Raw genomic sequence first — 19,709 nt, 5'->3', positions numbered from 1 at the left:
AGAGAGAGAGACAGGGGGAAGACAGTGACTAAAAAAAAAGATGAAATGGACACCTGTCTCCTAGCATTGTTTATTCCATTAGTTTTTACTTTGAGCCCGTCCCTGTCCCTTCCCTTCTCCTTTTCAATTTCCGTTTTGGCCTTCCTTCATGCCATCCCAGAAACACCTTGCAGCTATGCAGTATGGAACCATATCACAACGTATAAGGTTAGGACAGCTTTACTCAAAAATAATTGTGCTGTAACTCGCCTTGAAGGGTCAGTTCACACAAATTACAAAAAGCCATATTTCTCCATTTATGCCTTGTGATATCTAGCCATGCAGATATATATATATGGGATCTGAGATATGTCTCTGACATTCCACACCAATAAAATGAGCGAAAAGTGAATTTCATGGGGCTAAACGAACTGACCCTGTGAGGTAAGATTACGTGGGGATTACGTGTTAAATTAGTTGAGGCTCTAAAACAACCTTTCACTCAAGCGTTCCTGGCCAGCCACGGTTTATCAGACTATGACAAATCGGTGGGATCATTTTCCCATCCCACACATTCTGGCAATTTACAGTAAAATGTGTGCAGGTCAGGTACAAGTGATCGAGTCCTTGATCCTGCCATTTTCAAATACGTTTTTGCGTCACAGAAATTGAACGGACACCTTTTTGTCGTGGCACGTAAAAATGTCTGCCACCCCGACCATCCTGCACGCTGATTTGAATGGGGATGTTTGTTCCACTCCTATTCTACTTCTATGGTTCGCGTTTAGAGGCACACAACCTGTCTTGTAGTGTTAAATACATGAAACCAAATCTGGGAGTGGGGGCCAATGAGAGATCCCAAAGGACACAGGTGGAAAAGCGGATCTAGAAACTGCTATAGTAAACTATAAACTAAAAGACAAAGCAAGACAGTAAGAAAACAATGCAGAGGCTTCCTGGACCTCACAATTCCATCATATACCTACTTCCAAACAAACTATCCATAATGCTCCCGAGACCTTTTTTTCCCCTTCAAATCCTCTTATCTTTTAATCTCTGAACAAATGAGTCCAGAGGTTTTAAAAAAAGAAGAAATAAAAGGCTGCTTCATGTCAGACTTGGGTCACCTAAAAATATGCCCCCGAACTTTTGATTTAGCAGAACCTCGCTTTCTTGCAACCAACAAGTGAGATCCCCATCTGTTCGGCACTGTACAGTGTGATCACTCCATGTTGGTGGGAGCAATGCAGCGGTTTGAGGAATAGACAATAGAATAGCAGGCTAGGCTGAAAGCTTAGCCTGGAGCTGGAGGGTAAGAGCTGAAATCTATAACAACGTTCCCCTCTCCATTTGACGAACTAGACAAAACAGCTCAGGCGTTGTTGAAAGGGTCCCATCAAGAAATACACTACATACACAAACAGTCTCCAGGCAGATACACCTCAACTATTTTTTTCCGCCTCGACACCCGTCTCTCGCGCGTCCCGTCTCCGTATCTTAGGCGTCTATCAACTCACCTCTGAAGCTGCATCAGAGGTGAGTTGCTCTGCACTCATCGTTTGCTGATATTTATTTATCTCCGTTTGGATCTTCAAAGTGGATCATTTAAGCCTACTAAAGTGGATGTCAACTCCTTTACCCCCCTTTCATCAAAGAACGAATGCTTCAAAATCTCAGGAGCTGGAAAAAAAACAAAAAGATAATGACTTGCATCTGATGAAAAAAAAAAAGAAGAAATAAGACATAAGATCCAAACCAGTCATCGGAAGAGCCGGTGAGAACTGTCAATGTGCGAGGTTGAATTTGCACATGAAAAACTCAGTGGTTTAGCATTAAGTGTTTCATTATTTGAATCCACCACACTTCCAGGAGGAGATCAGAGACTTTTCTTCTCTTTTACTGATCTATTTTGGTGCCCATCATTTCCCCCTCTAACGCCTGAGACAGATAATTATCCAAGGCTCCCTTTAGTCATTTCTCTCCGAGCAAGATGTTTTTATATGTGACACAACAGAGTGACAAGCTGGAGGGACGATAGCAATTAGCTAGAAAAATCAAGAACAGTTTCAGGTCCCACACACGATGTGGCAGTTAGAAGAGACGGACCCCTTTTCAGGAGTGGAAACTTTCCCAATGTTCTCCATTCGAACTTAAACACACCCGCGGTTCATTTATCCAGCGTGTCTCCGCGTGGCTATTTTTCACAGACACCCAGTGCCTATTCTTTGCATGTTTCATGACACGATACAGGATCATCTTTTAGCTCTGGCCGTCTCTCTCACGTACAGAGGCACCGCGTAATCACTCACCTCCTTGATAAATCATGTCCCCTCTGCTGTAGCCCAAACACCTTACATTGTCAGAGCTGAGGCTCGGCTCGCTGCAGAGCCTGATGGATGATTTACAGGCAGCCAGCCTCCTCCCTCTAAAACCTCCCTTGGTGGATAAGCCGTGTTCATTAACCCTCTCACATGTCTGAGCCCATGCAGGCTGGACAGTCTTACACTTTGTCTATGTAGTAAGAGGAGGACAATACGGAGAGACGTTATCCAAGGGGCCACTTCTATCTTCTTAAAGCTTTCAACTGTAGTCTAGTCTAAGTCGGCGAGCATGAAAGCCAAGGCTTACTCCGGTGGGCCTCATCTAAGAGCCTCCTGCTCCGTCCTTCTCCACTTTAAAAATAAATCAATAAATAAAACACAGAGAGGGGCTCCTCTTGAATTAAAGTGCAACTGCAATCCTGATATTAATTATTCTAAAAACGGTTTAAGGATGGTGTAAAGCAGCAAAGCAACATCTCTACACAATAATTATGTCACAGCAATGGAGCCTATTTTTGGTATCCGGCATTGCTTTGCTATAGAGTCGATAAATGATGTCCACTTCAGGGCTACACTGTCGATAGAGATGCCACGTGGATTACCGTTATTCTCTTCTGTGTGAGATTGTTGATGGTAAAAACCCAAAGGCTCAGTTATCTTCTATTCAGTCGCACTAGATTATATTTGCGTTAAAAAAAAAACAGCTTGTCCTTGTTCTAAAAATGTAGTGGACATAATAACTTGCTATTATGAATTGCAAGGCAGTATAACATCAATGAAGGTCACGCACACGCACGCGTGCACACACTAAGAAGTGCTGCAAAGTGTGAAAGTGAAAAATTACCATGTACATATAAATTCTGTAGCATGTAAAAATGTTTTGGGACTTTTAAAGGACACAATTTGACAATTGTTACAGGTGAGATTTAAATAGTATGCACGTATTGGAAGTTTTTACTGATTGATTCTCCCTTCAATTTGGATCCTCGAACACGTATCGTGCATTCACTTACCATCCAAACCAAAAGATATATTAAAAATGACCAAATGACATGAGGCAATATTTAAGTGGGAAACCGGCCAGGTATCCATGAGGTCTTTATTTGTGCTTTTGAAGAAAATTAAATGGCTTAGCTTTGGCTCCGTCTTTGTGTGCAACAACGGCAGAAATGGCATTATGTGTGGAACGTAAAGTGAGAGTAATGAGGTACAGAAAACAATAAAGCCAATTCAGCCAGCTACATCCCAACATCCCCGCTCGGCTCACTCGGTTTTCTGCCAGTATCAGACCATTTTATACTGGAGAAGCAAATGAGCAATTTTCTATTATTTCAGCTTGCAAATGTGAGATACGTTGTATCAAAACAAATGTTGTTTATAAATGTTTGGCTGGAGATGTTACTGCATGTGCGTGTGTACGTACGCGAGTGTACGTGTGTGTGTGTGTGTGTGTGTGTGTGTGGACAAACACAGAACTATCTGTGAAATACATTTAGACGTCCTCTTTCCTCTTTGTCTGACATTGTAATTACCATTCAAACCAGCAAGGCTAATTACCTCCCTGTTTAGAAAAATAATCAGGTCTGTACACAAATCAAGACTAGCCATAGAAGCCTCGGCCCAGCAACCAAAAAGGATAATCAGGTCTACTGGGCATGGTTATTATATTTTTTCATTTAATCAAAACTTGCATTAGAATTTAATGTCATCCATTATTCTATCATTTAGTTTTACAAAGATTATTGTTTAAATTATTCATTATATTCTGTCAATCAATTGTACTATCAATTTGTTACAAATTCTAACTCCTACCCCAACTGGGCTCTAATGCGATTAATTAATTAAGCAGAATTAATATGGCTTGTTTACTAAATGTGTTTTTAGTGTCCCAAACAAATTTTACTTCATTAGCAACAGCGGATGGAAAGTCCTGTGAAGCTTGGAGCCAGACATTATTGACACAGACGCTTTGGAATCAAAAATAATGATGTAAAGAGGATCATGTGGGTCTTGCCTCCAACAACAGGCACAACAACGCTACGATCAAACCAAATTTTAAAAAAACACGTGAGCTGTAATTTGCTTACATGTTGAAAGCTACTGTAAAATTTCAACGATGAAGTCCACCTATGCTACTCCACTTTGAGCCAAAGGTTCTTCTAGAGCTGAAATTCTGCATCCTTTGTCAAAAACAAAACGCTAAACGGCCCGGTGATATGGATCTCTTTCTATTGCAACAGACATCATACCTTATTGTAACAATGATACAACTGTTAAAACAAGAATACGCAATGCCGAATTTACAGAAAGACAACTTTACAACCTCAGAGTCAGCCATTCAACATGGAAATCGACAGTGTGGCATCAAATTTGAATAAAACTCCAAGAAAAGAAAAAAAACAGCAGATCTACAACAGTAAAAGTAAAAATCAGATGCGTGCGTGTATAAAAGGAAAGTCAACACACTGACCAGTGATGCAGATTTACAGAGCAGTAAAACCAGAAACGCAGAGGATGACAAACGTAAAATAGCCTTGTTATACAGCACCGCATGAGCAACGACAAGCATTTTAAATAATCTTTTTGTCCGTGCCCTTTGACAGCCAGCAGCCATTTCCATGCCTTTACTGCGCTACCCAGTATCTGCTTTATTGTGATGCTAAACAGTGAGTTTTGACATTCAGGAGGGCCCTGCCAAAGGACAGGCGAGTGGACGCAGTAGAGAAGAGAAGGCTTTAATGGGTTCAACTGGAATGGAAAGCATCTGCTAGTCTCCACAGGCTGGAGGAGAGGGAAATGTCAAGTATGGTTATTACAGAGCAGGCAGCAGCTCGACTTTCACCTGAATGAAAAACAGACTCGGACAATGCGCATGCACAAGCTACATCTCCACGCATTAACGCCCCGAAGGAACCCATTCACACACATGCTCACACGTGTTCACGAGCACTAACAAGGCAAATACACACGTGCAGTCAATGCCACGGTTTTCTCCTGCCCGCTTGGAAAAAATATCCTCCATTAAAAAAAAAAGACCTGATTTAAGATAACACTACCCTCTCCTGAATGGCACAGCTAATCAAAGCTTGTGAAGTGTTCATACATCTGCAGAAAGTCCCTGAGTGAGTTCCCCCCCCCCCCCCACAGATCACTTGAGTTTGTTTGCTAATTTGTACCCCTGAGGATGCTAATCAAAGCTAGTGCCAGGCTAATGAAGCTCTTGAGCCCAGAGGCCAGAGACACAAACATGGCCCTGTGACTCAAGGCTGAGCAAGTGTCTGCAAAGGGGGACGCACGCCTGTTTTTGTGTGTGTGTGTGTGTGTGTGTGTGCGTGTGTGTGTTTGTGTGTGTACAGTCAAACATGCGAATGAGTGAGTGCATGGGCATAAAAGTGCAGTAGGTACTGTATAATAGCAGATCAGCAAACCTGAGTCTCCCTCTCTAAGGGGAATCCGGCATCAAACAGATCCTGATGGCCTTCCCGCTCCGTCAGCGTGCAAACGTCTCTCGCTGCACTCAGAGCTTCTGGATCAGCGGGGAGACACCGAGCAGGTGGATTGGCAGCAGACACGACAGCCAGGGAGAGAGACGGAGAGATGAGGCACTTTGGTAGAATGCGCTAATTTTACCACCGCAGACCAAAGTGGCCGTGGGAATAATCAACGACAGGAGCCTTGGCGTTTGCTCCTCTTTCTGTGCGAGTACGGTGCACTGGAGAACGATAGCTGGATATGGGGCTGTTTACAGATGGGTTACCCCAGGAAGGTGAGAGGAATTTTAAAGCACAAATCATCCCCTTTTATCACTCCTACATAAAGTCCCCGTTTCCCCTTCGGAGTCAAGGCGGCTTAGTGGGCAACCATAGCAACACATGCTATCGGAGAGGGGTCTCTTTCTGCCAAGGCCCACAGTGTGACCAGTTGCTAATGTTCGCCTGAAGCATAAAACCAGACAGACAGCCCACTGAAAAAGACAAACCAACAGAGGAACACAACCGTTTTTAGGAGATGGAAGCACCACTGTGAGATGAGTGGGGGAGAAATGCTGCTATAGCACTTGTAACACTCTTTCACCAAAGGTATTAACACTAAGACAGAACTCAAGCGCCTCCCTTTGCAGAGGGCAGACATATAAAAAGGGGAGATAGTTCTCATTTCCCTCACGCGACAACAGAAGTTCATATAATCGTCTCCCTCGCTCTTTCACTCCCTGACGGCTGCTTGATATGGCTGCTGGCATTGGCAAATGTGGGAGGACCAGGAATGTGTGTGGCTGGGTGATAAGGCTGCTGTAAAATGTAATTAGCACAAAGCCGTGTTGAGAATGACTTCATTTCTCACTGCATTATTAACTAGAGTACTGTGTAAGAGCCTAGTCTCAATCAATGTACATAACCGGTTCATGAGAAAAGGGAGCTGGAAGGAGACAGACAGAAAAAAAAGAGAGCTGGCGAGACACATTTGGCATATAAAACCTGAGGTCTGTATCCAAACTAAACCCCTGATGCATCTCCAACCTTTCAACCCGCAGGCTTTTCTGCCTCCGTTCCCTACACACAAGGTGTATTTTGAGGCAGACAGAAGGCGAGACAGTATGCACGTGGAAAGAAAGGATGAGGAGGATCTAAGACGCCGGCTGAATAGCAATCCCACATTAGCGGCTTCACTTACTGTTTGGGGCCTGAGCTGGTGTGAATGGGCTGATTAGGGTCCTTGGCTCAACATGCTGAACACCAGTTTCCATTTCACGATCCACAGCCTTTATTACAGCCCGGCTTCCTCATAATCCAGCTAAAAGTGGATATCGGAGGAGCCTGATCGGCTTAGGACTTGGCTAAAAAACGTGGGATGTACGGCGGAGCAGAGTGCAGAGGTGTTCGTTATCATATGTTTTCTATTAGGACTGAGTGGGCACAGCCGAGCTCGGGTGGCTGTGTGTGTGCGTTTGTGCATGCTGCTCTCATCCATCACGCTGACCTCCGCGACCAGTCAAGTGAATATATATACGGCGCACCATTTCACTTTCTCATCCTCTTACGTTTTGGACTGGGCACAGATACCGGAGATTAGTACAATTTTACGAAATAGGCAACATTTTCTTGAGGTGTGTTAAGCTTGCCCTCTTCACATTCGCTACAGCAGTGATTATTAGTTTCAGCACAACTTGATATGGATGTGCATCACAATTCAACACGTTTCAGTGGGAAAAGGCCTCGGAATCAGGGCGGCAGGACACCCGTAACAGCACAAGTGGGAGCCATTAAAAGCTATTTTTCATTATCTATACCCGCGCCTCCAAGGCAACAGAACAAGTAAACAGCATCACAATCACGTTGAATGATATAGCGCATGGAAAACCGCAATCTATAACCAAAGGCTTTTAGTGAGAAACATATTTCATGCTATTTACTATACATAGTTATCCTTTAAAGAAGGCACTAGGCGCTGCTTCCTGGCTGAAGGTTAGAGAAGCCGCTGGCCAACAAATCTGGGACAGTTACTCTCCAACTACTTGAGAAAAGCTGCTAAGTGGACAACAGATCGGACTGTTTTGTACTGGGCAGTTTCCACGCGTGACTGAGTGTAACTGTGAAAGAGTGCAGCATGGCATTCAATAAAATGAAAGCATTGTTCTCAGCGAATTTTGAATAATAGGTAAAAAGGAAACTTTCCTTCACTGTTCTCCATCTCCCTCAATCACTGCACATGTTGGACCTAATTACACGAGCCACTCGGTTAAGGTGACCTTCTGTTCCATCTGTTAAATGCATGTGTGCACAGGCTCAAACATGCACACACACACACCCACACCACAAGTGCAGCACTTCAGACAGACAGACAAAGGCAGGTCAAGGTACACTTCTCCATCTGGATATGCCTTTGTCTACAAGAGCCGTTAAACATCTCGACCACCAATCGCCAAGTGTGGCGATAAGGGACACGCTGTGATTCTAAGTGGCCAAAGGATTGTGGACATGAATACCGAGAGCAGCACACCTGGCCACGTCTTCCACACAAGCTAAATGCCCCAGGAGGGGCCTTTGACCTTCAACCTGCGCATCATTAAAACGCGGGGGTTTAAGATGGCAATTCTGATGCATATATGCATTAGCAATTATGTGCAAAAGTGGGAGAGTGAGCACTTGGTGTTCAGGAACAGAAGCTCTTTGGCAATAATCTGTCACTTTAATGAAAAACGCACCCAACGTATGTGATGTGTGGATGATGTATTGCGACCAAATGCAGATAAATCAGAGACTCCTACTGTTAGGTTTTTGAAACAAAGACATGTGGCATCAATTCAAATAGATCTCGGGAGGAGAGCGTCCGTGCTCTCCTTTCCGTCTTGGGTTCACTGAAATGATTTAATAAGCCCTTCTTACTTTCATTTTTTTGCTTCCGTCATGTCTGGGGGAACGCAGCAAGGCTAGGAGGGAGAGATAAAGCGGAGGCAAAACAAAGTCAAAAAGTAGAGAGTCGGCTGAGCGAACTTTGAAAGGATGGGAGGCTTTCTCCCATAATTGACATTGATACGAACGGACTGAAATGTGAAAGAGGAACGGGAAGGCACACACGCAATCTTGCAGGATGCAGTTGCCTGCAGTGGAATCCACATATCACAGTCTATAAGAGGCCCAATCAAAAAAGGCAAGCATCTAACAGCAGATTCCACTAGAGTATCCCAGCCCCAGGAAGGAAGAGGGACTGACTCTCAGAGCTAGTTTTTCACAAACGTCTCACATGTGAGCACACAGACATAGGAGGCGACGAGCTTCCTTTCTCAACCACTTGATTTTGACTTTCATTTCATCTTCACTCTCCCCAGTTTTGTCTGAAGGATTTCGTACAGCACAACTTCTTGAAAGAGATCGTGGGTTGCGTCGCAAATTAAGCCTATTAGTCATCTCCTACACCCATTCACATGTGTATATAACCAAGCCATTTAAAGTCTGCACTGAAAAGCTGCCCACATAAACCAAAGATCCAACATTATACGGGAATATATATCCAGGAAAAAGTGGTCATCAAGTTGACTTGGCAACTACATCAGCACAAAACATCTCCAATAACTGGTCAAAATAATGCTTTGTAGTACAAGTAAGGAGACATAACTCCTGTTTCCATTTGGTAAACAGGTTCACAAACTTTGTGAAGTGACCTTTGTATCAATTTCTTTATCACACATGATAATTGTTAGGTCGGATTTCACTGAAGACTGAAGTAATTGCTCTTAAAGACAGAGACATTCACTCCCTCATAGATCTCGTTCCTTCCCACACATAATGGATCATCACTCCACAGGCAGGCAGCAGGCCGGCAGGTATGCACACACACACACACACACACACACACACACACACACACACACACACACACACACACACACACACACACACACACACACACACACACACACACACACACACACACACACACACACACACACACACACACACACACACACACACACACACACACACACACACACACACACACACACACACACACACACACACACACACACACACACACACACACACACACACACACACACACACACACACACACACACACACACACACACACACACACCTAATCTGGCGTGAGCTGTGTTCCACACTTTGAGTTCTGCGATTCCACTCAACATGTGATGAGGACCTGCTTGGAAGACTGAAATGACCAGACAGAGCCCGGAGAGATGTTTTCAGAAGGACACAGTTAAAAAGCTGCGGCTGCCTTATAGATTCAATTTGCAGATTCAAGTCTCTTACACCTGTGCGGCTAACCACCATCGATCCATCATTCTGTGCAGCGCAATCCAATTTAGAGTGTCGAGGAGCCCGGAGCCCTGCAGCCTTATCCTAACCCAGGCCACAGCCACCACAAAGCCTGCTTACCTCGATCCCCTGAAGTCTGCGGGTGTGTCTGCGTATTTCTATGTGGACGTGTGCGGAGGCAGACTGCAGACCGGGCTAAACACCGTAGCTGCTGGCTCATGTTAAAAGTGCGCTGAGCCAATTTTGAGGGAGGAGAGGAGATGAGAGACGGAGGAAGTGGGCACAAATGCTGGGAACCCAGGCCAGGACCCTTACTTTTTTTCTTTTTTTCATCATGTATTACTTACAGTAAACCGAAGAGTACAAGAGGAAGAGAACAGGAAGGAAGAAGAGGGAAAGAAAAATAAGTTTGCTGTTCTGCAGCAACCAGTGGGGGTTCTACTTTTAATGCGATTTTCTATTCAATCACACTCATCATAACTATGAAGCACGGCAGACACTCAAAACGCCTCCTTGTGCTGGGGCGCACAAGCTATCGGCCATCAGATTTGTTTCTGCGGACAACAAAAAGGAACCATAGGAGCTATAACCCTAACCACTGCTGGAAAAAGGCCCCAGGGGCACTTGAGCCTCCTTCGGTGGGAGAGCTTGATGGCAGCATGCATGTTTTGGATTGACCAGTTCAACCTCTCCCCATCGCCACAAATTACAGTATCTTCTGGCACAGATGTTTCCGTTTTAATTCTCTTTGCTGCTCCACTGGAGTGCAGCAACACTCCTGAGATCAATTATTAAAGGGTATTTAAAACTGTGGGAAAGGGAGGTGGTTGGGAAAGCAGCTGTTTAAGTGCTCCGACTAAACTTCATCACCTCCCAACTAAACAGGGAGCATCCTGAGGGTTTCACTCACTCCAGCAACAAAACCCAGGGCAATTAAGACCCGGATCTCCCAAGGAGAGAAGGAGATGGTGGAGAAGGGGTGCGGCAGGGGAAGCTGAGAGACTCCATACCAATAACAGGCAATTATGTTTGGGGAGGGCCATTGTCAGCCATGAGAGTATAGAGGAAGACAGCGGGGATATGGGATGGTAGGGAAATGAGGAGGAGTGTTATTTAGGAGGCAGATGGCAGAGAGGGGGAAATTAAGATGAATGGGCACTGAGAGGGCCGAGCTGGTGCTGGGGCTGGGCAGACTAAAAGTAATTAGCTGTGTTTGCTCTGGGAGGCTGGCAGTGAGTATGATGATGCCTGCAGTGGCAGGCTCGAGCCTTGAGCTTTATTAGTCAACAAGGCTATGCCTGAAGCTGCCAGCAGGGGGCAGCTGGTCCAGCAACCATCCACAACCCGAGTACCTGTACAGCACACCATGGGGTCTTTGTCCACAACATGGACACCGAGCAGCCCGTCCTTCGTGAACTCAAATGGCTTTTGACAAAAACATCCCTCACATTTCTTAAACACACAGCCAAACAGCCTCCGAGTCCAATTCCCACCCCCCCACATTATTTCACCCAAACCCACTGGCTCGTTCTTACCCCCTCACACCATTTCTCTCCATTTCTTATGTTACAGCCACCTCTATCTGTCTCTTTCCTCCCACCCTGTATATCTCCCTCCCCCTCGTCCCTTTCCAATCTAATTTCAGATAAGTTGTAGCAGAACAACAGAGCAGGGCCCTTTATCATTGCCATCAATGTTGTGGGTGGACTGAGCGTGAATAATTGTATTCATGCGTGCCTGTACCCAGCCCACTGGGATTCCAATTACAAGTAATAAGTGGTAATAGGGTTACGTAATTTTTGTAAGTGCCTCAGTGATTATTGTAAAAAACCTTTGACAAGAGAAGAAAGTTGTTGTTTGTAATTCTGTTCACAGCTGAACGTTATGGGAAAATTTGATTTGCTATAATTAGTATCCCATCCAGTCTTCAATCCCAGGAAGTTTCTAAACGATGACGCTGAACGCTCAATGTTACAAGTGACTTGCATCCAATTTGTAGTCTGTATGAATGTGTGATCTGGAATAATCTGCAGTACATCGGTCAGAGGTGAGAAACTCAAGATGAACATTTTGTTATGCGAGGACACTTGACATATCCGGTTGTGAATAGACATCTGTAGCTTCCTTTATATTACGTTTTATAAATTAGAAATATTTGCCTTCAAAAGCATAGAGTTGAACTTAAAGTGCTGCAGTTACTGAACAATTTAGGGACCTTATCAAACTGAGCGCAGCCCACACACTGCTTTCAACGCATTTCATCCGTGCTTCTCTCACAGTCTGCACAACACGCAGCCTCCAACTGTATCAGAAAAGGTCTTGCACACTTTCAGAAGGCACACAAGGTCACACAAATGAAGAAAAGAGAAAAAGAAAAAAAAACTGAAATGTCATTGGACACACACAAAAGCAGGACACATGCACTGTAGAGGCGAAGTTGTAAGACATGCAAGAGTTGTTTAAGGCGGCCTTTACGAGATCAGATAAAAGACAGAGCTGCGCATGCTCGAGGCTTTAGCTTCGCGGGCTTTTAATTATTTGCTTTACCATGATTAACAGGCCTGAGAACCTGGCGGAAGGAGCTGGGGCTGATGGTCGTCTGCTGGTTATCTGTGGAGGGCAGGGGACATTTAATGTCAACACATCTTACTGCACTAAGAGGGATCAAAAAAGATCATGAGGAGGTATTCGCGAGCTGAAGAATGGATGTGAAGAGAAGGCCATTAACAGAAACTACTGTTCTGTTAAAGGCAACGGTGTCAATGGCCCCCTGAAGTCTACTAGACTGTCTGCTCAAAACACGTCCAGATGCCGACTTGGATTCAAGAGCATTTTGGATTTAAGACTGCCAGAAAATAAATAACTGGGTGTTGATTTACTGAGGTCCAAACATCAGACAGTCGTAGTAACGTTGTAAGGCTGGAGATTCTCTGGCATTGTGCTGCTAGCAAGCATGTGTACAAACAACAAACTAGTGAATTGTGCAAGGGACTGAGAATGTGTGCAGCCAAGGCTGGATAACACCATGATGCATTCAATTCACTCAGCTTGTCAAAACATGACAAGAAACATATGCATCCAGTTGGCAGGTTGGGACTTAAGCTCACTGTGATTTTTAAACGTCTGACTGGAATCAGAACATTGCCCAAGTACAATATGGACAGCAGGTTTTATGTGAGAATCTTTGTTTGTGTGTCGGTGGAGGGAAAGGATAAGAGACTCACCTCTGGGTCTTGGCGCTCTCTTCCTGCGGTCTCTGAATGCAGCTCCTGACTGTAGGGCTTCCAGCAAACTATCCATCACACCTGTCTCGTCATTCTCTGGAAAAACAGAGAAGAAAAAGAATGAAAGGGTGTTGGAAGACAGAGGAGAGATACAAACAAACAACAACATAGAAACGCTGCCTCTGTGTCTTCAGAATCAGTTCACATCAAGGTCCGTCCGAAATGTCATCATTTTATCCAGTGACCTTGACCTTTGAGCTCCAAAATCAGTGTATTTTATTTATTAATATTCAGTGTATTCTTGAGTTCAGGTGGCCTAAAACAAATTACCTGGCTGTGTATCAATCTCTTATGCTGCGTTTCAGCACACACACACACACACACACACACACACACACACACACACACACACACACACACACACACACACACACACACACACACACACACACACACACACACACACACACACACACACACACACACACACACACACACACACACACACACACACACACACACGATCATTAATGTTGATGCATAATGGAAGATTTGGAATTACTATTACTTATGTTGTGTGCTATTTGGGGTAAGTGCATATACGTAAAAATTTGAATATCGATTTTGACGTGAATTAACATGGCATAGGTTGAAATTAGGAAGCGCTCAGAGTTAACTACTGAAGCAAAAGGAGGCACATATACAGGGACGAACGGTGCCCAATCAAGCTGGAATGAAACACTCAAACCTGTCAACATATTATATTTATGTACAATACTCTCGCAACACAACATATCAAGCCCTTGCTTTGTTGGAACTACTAGGCTGCAGATATATTGTAGAAAGGGAAAAGCTTTGAAGATGACATTTAAATCATGCCTTGTGTTGGTGCGGCTGAAAACCTGGGCCCCAACACCTGAGGCATAATGATGGACGTGGCTAGTATTTTGCAGTAAAAACAGCCTCCAGTGGAAGGGAAGGAAAAAGGATAGCAGGTATATGGAAATGCTGAGGGAGAACACACCCTGTCAATACAAAGTGATGCTGCAATTGTCATGCAAATGTAAGTGTGTGTGTGTGTGTGTGTGTGTGTGTGTGTGTGTGTGTGTGTGTGTGTTGCCAATAACATTTGAAGTCTTTGTCAACCTCCATGTACATGTGAAAGGCTGTTTCCCACTAAACTTCACATTTCCACTACTGACACCCTGGTAAAAAAGATATCCGCACACTTAAATCTATGCAGAGAACGCTGTCTTTTTAGCTTTAAATCAGAGCATACAGGCCTCAGCTGGAATGGCAGGTGTAGAAACAAAACAGATCATATCCCAATCACTGTATGCAGTGCACCTGTGCACACCCTGGTGGTCGAGGCTCTGCCTCCTGTCAAACACAGCTGGAACGTGCTGAATGTAGAACTGAGAGGTTTACCACAAAAAAAAAAAAAGAGAATGTTTTTTTCATGACAAACAGTGAAGAGAAGTTTATATTAGCTTTTATTATTGTAGATTATTGTAACTGTTTGCACTGAGAAAAAATAGGAAATGGAACTGAAATGAGCCAAAATCTGCAAAAGAGAAAGCAGATGAAACTTGAACTATACACCGTCAGCAATATTCCGACACCTGCAGACACGATGTGCACCCTTGTTAATATCTGGTACCTTTCATCAGCACCCTGCCACGACATTCCTTTTGCCAACGGAATCAAGAGCTCTGCTCTGCATTTCTAGTTTGCTGTCACCAACTGAGCTTCATGCCGAGTGCTGCTCTACAGAACAAAGGCTCCTGCCATCTTCACGCAGCCCTTTCACTGTGACATGCACTCTGAGGCCAGTATTCATAATCACAATTTTACCTCCACATTTAGTAAAACTGCAATATCAATTAAGATATGTTTTATGCTCACATGTAATTGAGCACTGTGCACCGTATTAAGCATGCATACGACTGATTGATTAGTATGAAGTTCCAGAGAAATTGCAACAACTTCATTAGCTTCACAGAGGCCAGGCTGTGACTGCTGACTCACTGAGTGAAGAGGAGGACATTGCTCTGATTAAGCTTGGGTGTGTTTTTGTCACTCTTTCCATTTCATGAACAATCGGGGGTGAGGGGTTAAACAGTGGGAAAGCTAAACAAAGAAACATTGAAAAACGTTCAAGAATGCTTAATGAATCATTCTAACTGAATGTTAGATTGTATTTAGATTCATGGTTATAAATACAATGACATTTTAAACATGCCAAAAAAGAAGTGCATGAAAGGGAATATTTGAAATGTAAGTTGGGGGAAAAAATGTTTTTGATGGAGGGCAAAAGCTGGTCCAATAGCCCCCCCCCCCCCTTATGCCAACCCATAATGAGGACATTTCATGAAGGTGTAAAAATAAATAATTGCTTTGGAGAAGAAAAAAGTACAAATTGAATGAAATCAAAAGCCCCACATTTGAGAAGATGTTTTAGTGGTAATCAGTTTTAAATATTAACAGACGCAGATAGCGTTGGTCTATTTCAAAAGGTATTAATGAGGACTGGGACTGCAGGCAGCGATCAACCTCTGAAGCTCGTCACCTCGTCAGAAGCCTACAAGCTCTTCTCCTCATCTCTTTCAAACGGAGACTCTTTTCACGAGCCGTTAACTACAAACACTAGTCACACTGTACCATGGGGCCTGCAAACTGAAATTGTCATCTCCTTTCATGCGCACAGTACCATGCGGCACCATGGTGGGATTTCTGCAGACCTACAAATACTGTCAATCAGCTCCACAGTACATGGTCCCCTTTGCAGCAAACCCACTGAAGCTCCCGTATTGAGGGCAGACGGTCCCTGGGGCGGTGGGCTGTGGTTGTGCCCAAACCCCACACCGAGCTGGGAACACACACACACACACACGCACACGCACAGTGGATGTATCATGGCCCACTTCCTCGCCTGCCTGTACGTGTGCATCTGTTGTGCTTTTCATCCGCAACAGTTGCGTTCCTCCGGCTGATGTGTGCCCAGTTCTTCCATCATTACAGAGCAGAGAGGCAACACCAATCTCTGCGCGACACTGACGCTCCTCGACGCCCAAATTTGTCTCCACTGCTGTGGCAATTCATCACAGGTAGCTTCACGCTTCCGACAACACACAAACACACACGCGCGCGCGCACACAATGACATACGCAAAAATGCGGATGGAATACAAAAAGCACGCAAAAAAGGGAGCACAACAATCTACTGAAACCGGCAGTGTGCGCCTTCACGTGTATAGTACTCCGTTTGACTCCAACCCACAAGTACATGAGACACTTGTGAGCCTCGGGAGGCGAGGAAAAAGAAACCCACTCAGATCTCTCGCCTCAGGAATATACAAAAACAGTCCAATTTTACACATCAGGCGCAACTCCGACATGCCGAGACAGAAAACCGCTTTATGGTACGAGACACGAGGTGCTTTCAGACAGCCAAAGTCGGAGAAATCGCAAACATATTTATACACTCACGCCCACATGCTCACAAACTTAGAGCGAGCTCACAGACATGTCACATGGGTACTAATGGAGGAGGAACACATGGCAGAGGAATATTAGTCAGGCTTGTAGCTGTGAAATTTGAAACAGTCATTCAGCTGGTGAAAGGTGGTGCTGAGGAGGACGTGGCACGAGAACAAAGACTAGTGAGAGGAGCGGGACAGTGAAGAGTGGTATCCCAACCTCTGATTGGTGCTTTGATGTGCACAATTCGCCTGCCGTACTCTATTCCGCTGCATCTGGGTTCAGAGCTCTCATGACATGTGCACACAGAGGCAAAGAAAACACCAACAACATGAAGACTCTCTCACAAACCAGTCCAGGCCTTACTGATGTCTATTTAAAGAACATAACTGTGTGGAAATATGTGGTTAGGTGTACAAATGTGGGTGTACTTGTGAGGTCAACAAAAAGAAGAAAGCAGAACGGTTTACAAAACAAAAGAGTTAACTCTTTGAGAGGAATCAAGACAAAGCTTAACCTCCACCTCTGGGAGAAGGCTGTAGTTATCCTCCTGTCTGTAGTGAAACTTCAGCCATCTATTTAATCAGAGCTTGCTCAGACTGGGTTTTTTTTTCCTCCATTGTCTGGACATGCAGCCTGCGAGTGAGTGTCAAAGTCTCGGCTCTATTCAAGCCCGGACTGATGCTTCCCCGCCACTTTACTCAACAGCGCTCCGCACTTATCATCAGGACAATGGCCGGTTGCAGCAGTGTGGAGCAGAGGTGGGCCGGAGCAAGGCAAGAAATAGGGTCAATTGGGCTTGGATGGGAACGCTTACAAGAGAAAAATGACATGCCCGAGTACAACGAATGCAGGCCGAGCACCTCGCTGGCGTGGACACTTAGAAGACAAATGGCGCAATAAGGCCAGTCAGCCCCCTCTCTCTCTCTCTCTCTCTCTCTCTCTCTCTATTGAATACCCTGTGTTGCACTTTACTGACACTTTGAGCAGCAAGTAGTCAAACCATTCACTGCATGATGAATAGAGATGCATACATGACAACCACACATCATAACCAGCTAACACCTAATGTAGGGATGTGGTCTTCTTTGCCACTGTATGGATAGAAACATTAATACTTTTGCTGCAAGTAGAAGTCTCCATGTGTCCGTAGTAGCACACAATAACCTAATCACCTGTGATAAATCCATACCCCATAGAATAGAAAAAAAAGAGTTTCTTTCTATTTTATTTCGATTGTTTTACAGCTTCAGGCCTCTAACAATGAGGCTGTCTCTAAAAATCACACCGGGGGGGGGGAGACTTCAAGATATGGAGATATGGCTTCGTATTAAGATGTCACTGGCGGGAAATGTTTGAACCAGAGCCTTCCAGCAACCTGTTGAAGGCAGTCATATTGAAATGTTTTAGCATTTGTAGTTTCTATGCTCTGTTGCTGGATGTTATGTTTAGACAAAGTCTGGATAAAATTGATTTTAAATAGGAATGTAGAATATTGTTGGGCAAATGACACAGAAAAAAAAGAAGAGGAGAAAAGATCTGTCATCTGAGTCGGTCCATGAGAAATCAGTTCACCAGGACCTTTGTACATCTCCGCCCCCCGAAAAAAGCGTTCTATTGAATATATAAGGTATGCCATTTGGATTCAGTTTCATTTAACTGACGTAAATCTTTGTTTGAACTCTTGAATAATGGTGATAAAAAAAAAAGTGATTCATTTAAGATGACACAGGCAGGTCTGGCTCCAGACACAAAGAAATACAGCAGAGCAAATGACATCAAACCCTCACAAGCAGGCAACAGCTTGAAGAGTAACTGCACCCGCCCTGCAACAACAATCTGGCTTGCACCACCAACTAGATGCTCAGCATGCTCCCCCCCATCCCTTTGGCACTGTAGTAGGCATGCTACAACACAGTTGGGTTCAACATACTTATTTATACCCTTCACACCATATAGACCAGAGCAGACATGTTTCTGATTCCTCCAAGTTCACACATTCACACCTCATGGAACTCAGCGGTCCGACATCTCGGCGAACATTAGGACATCTTGAGCCTGGTTGCCCACAGCAACACAGGGGAACCGCCCACTGCCCAGCAGTACAAGCCCAACCAAACTGAGTCGACTAGAACAGTAAAGGTACGAGGAATAGAACCGCATCGAAAGTGTAACCACTATAATACAAAGTCATGGGTACAAGAACCAACTGATGAGAACATACAGCCTCTCGAGCGTCGACCAAAACATGCCATCTTTCTTCATCTCCCTCTCTTTCTTTCTTTACTATGCTCGTAGCATCTTTGCATGCAGGGTTGCATCTCTAGCTGTTCTTCTATTTGACGTCTTAATAGTTCATCGCTTGTAGCCATGTAGGGAATGTTAAATAAAGCTCTGATGTGTAATTTGTCGCTCCACAAACATTCCCGCTCCCGGCCTACCCTGGGAGTTAATGCAACAGATTTGTCATACAAGCCAGGCACAGCTAGAGGAAGGGAAAAAAGAAGAAAACACCTATTCAATCTGAATTTCAATCTCCGTAGGGCCATATGCAAATGTATGCAAGCTGATGCTCTCGCTCTCTTAGACTGCCAGAACACACAGTGCAGGCGACGAAGCCAGGCTGCATATGATTGTCTGTAGGTGCCCAGTGTGTGTGGCAGGTAAGTGAGGCCGAAGCTAAGGAGAAGCAAACTGGGAGTAGCTCACGTTTCGGGAATACATAAGTGGGCAAAGCTGAAACCAAACTAAATGCAGATACCTGTCGCAAGTAAAAGGAGCAAAAATCCATTTTGATCATTTCCTCCAGGAAAGCCTCCCCCTTCCTTCCCCTGTCTCTCATTGTGCTGCCCTTCAGCATAATGTGGATGCGTAGCCTCTCTGGGGCTTTTTAGGGAATTGATGGATAATCAGATGATTACACATAGA

General features: G+C 44.5%; 1 protein-coding gene across 5 annotated transcripts in view; it reads right to left on the bottom strand.

The window, feature by feature from the left end:
• The window catches only part of LOC117747507 (protein diaphanous homolog 3-like), a 137,139-nt gene that overhangs the window by 30,377 nt on the left and 87,053 nt on the right, over positions 1–19,709 (bottom strand). For all 5 annotated transcript variants that reach the window (XM_034556831.1, XM_034556821.1, XM_034556794.1 and 2 more), the window contains 2 exons: positions 13,303–13,398; positions 12,626–12,688 (listed from right to left, as the gene is read on the bottom strand). In XM_034556831.1, coding sequence (XP_034412722.1) covers positions 12,626–12,688; positions 13,303–13,398 — 159 coding nt within the window. The remainder of the gene's footprint in view (positions 1–12,625; positions 12,689–13,302; positions 13,399–19,709) is intronic.

The sequence above is a fragment of the Cyclopterus lumpus genome, chromosome 3 (genome assembly GCF_009769545.1).
Source record: "Cyclopterus lumpus isolate fCycLum1 chromosome 3, fCycLum1.pri, whole genome shotgun sequence".
Lineage (NCBI taxonomy): Eukaryota > Metazoa > Chordata > Actinopteri > Perciformes > Cyclopteridae > Cyclopterus > Cyclopterus lumpus.
Note: the sequence above shows the minus strand (reverse complement) of the source record. Positions and strands in the feature narration are given on the sequence as shown.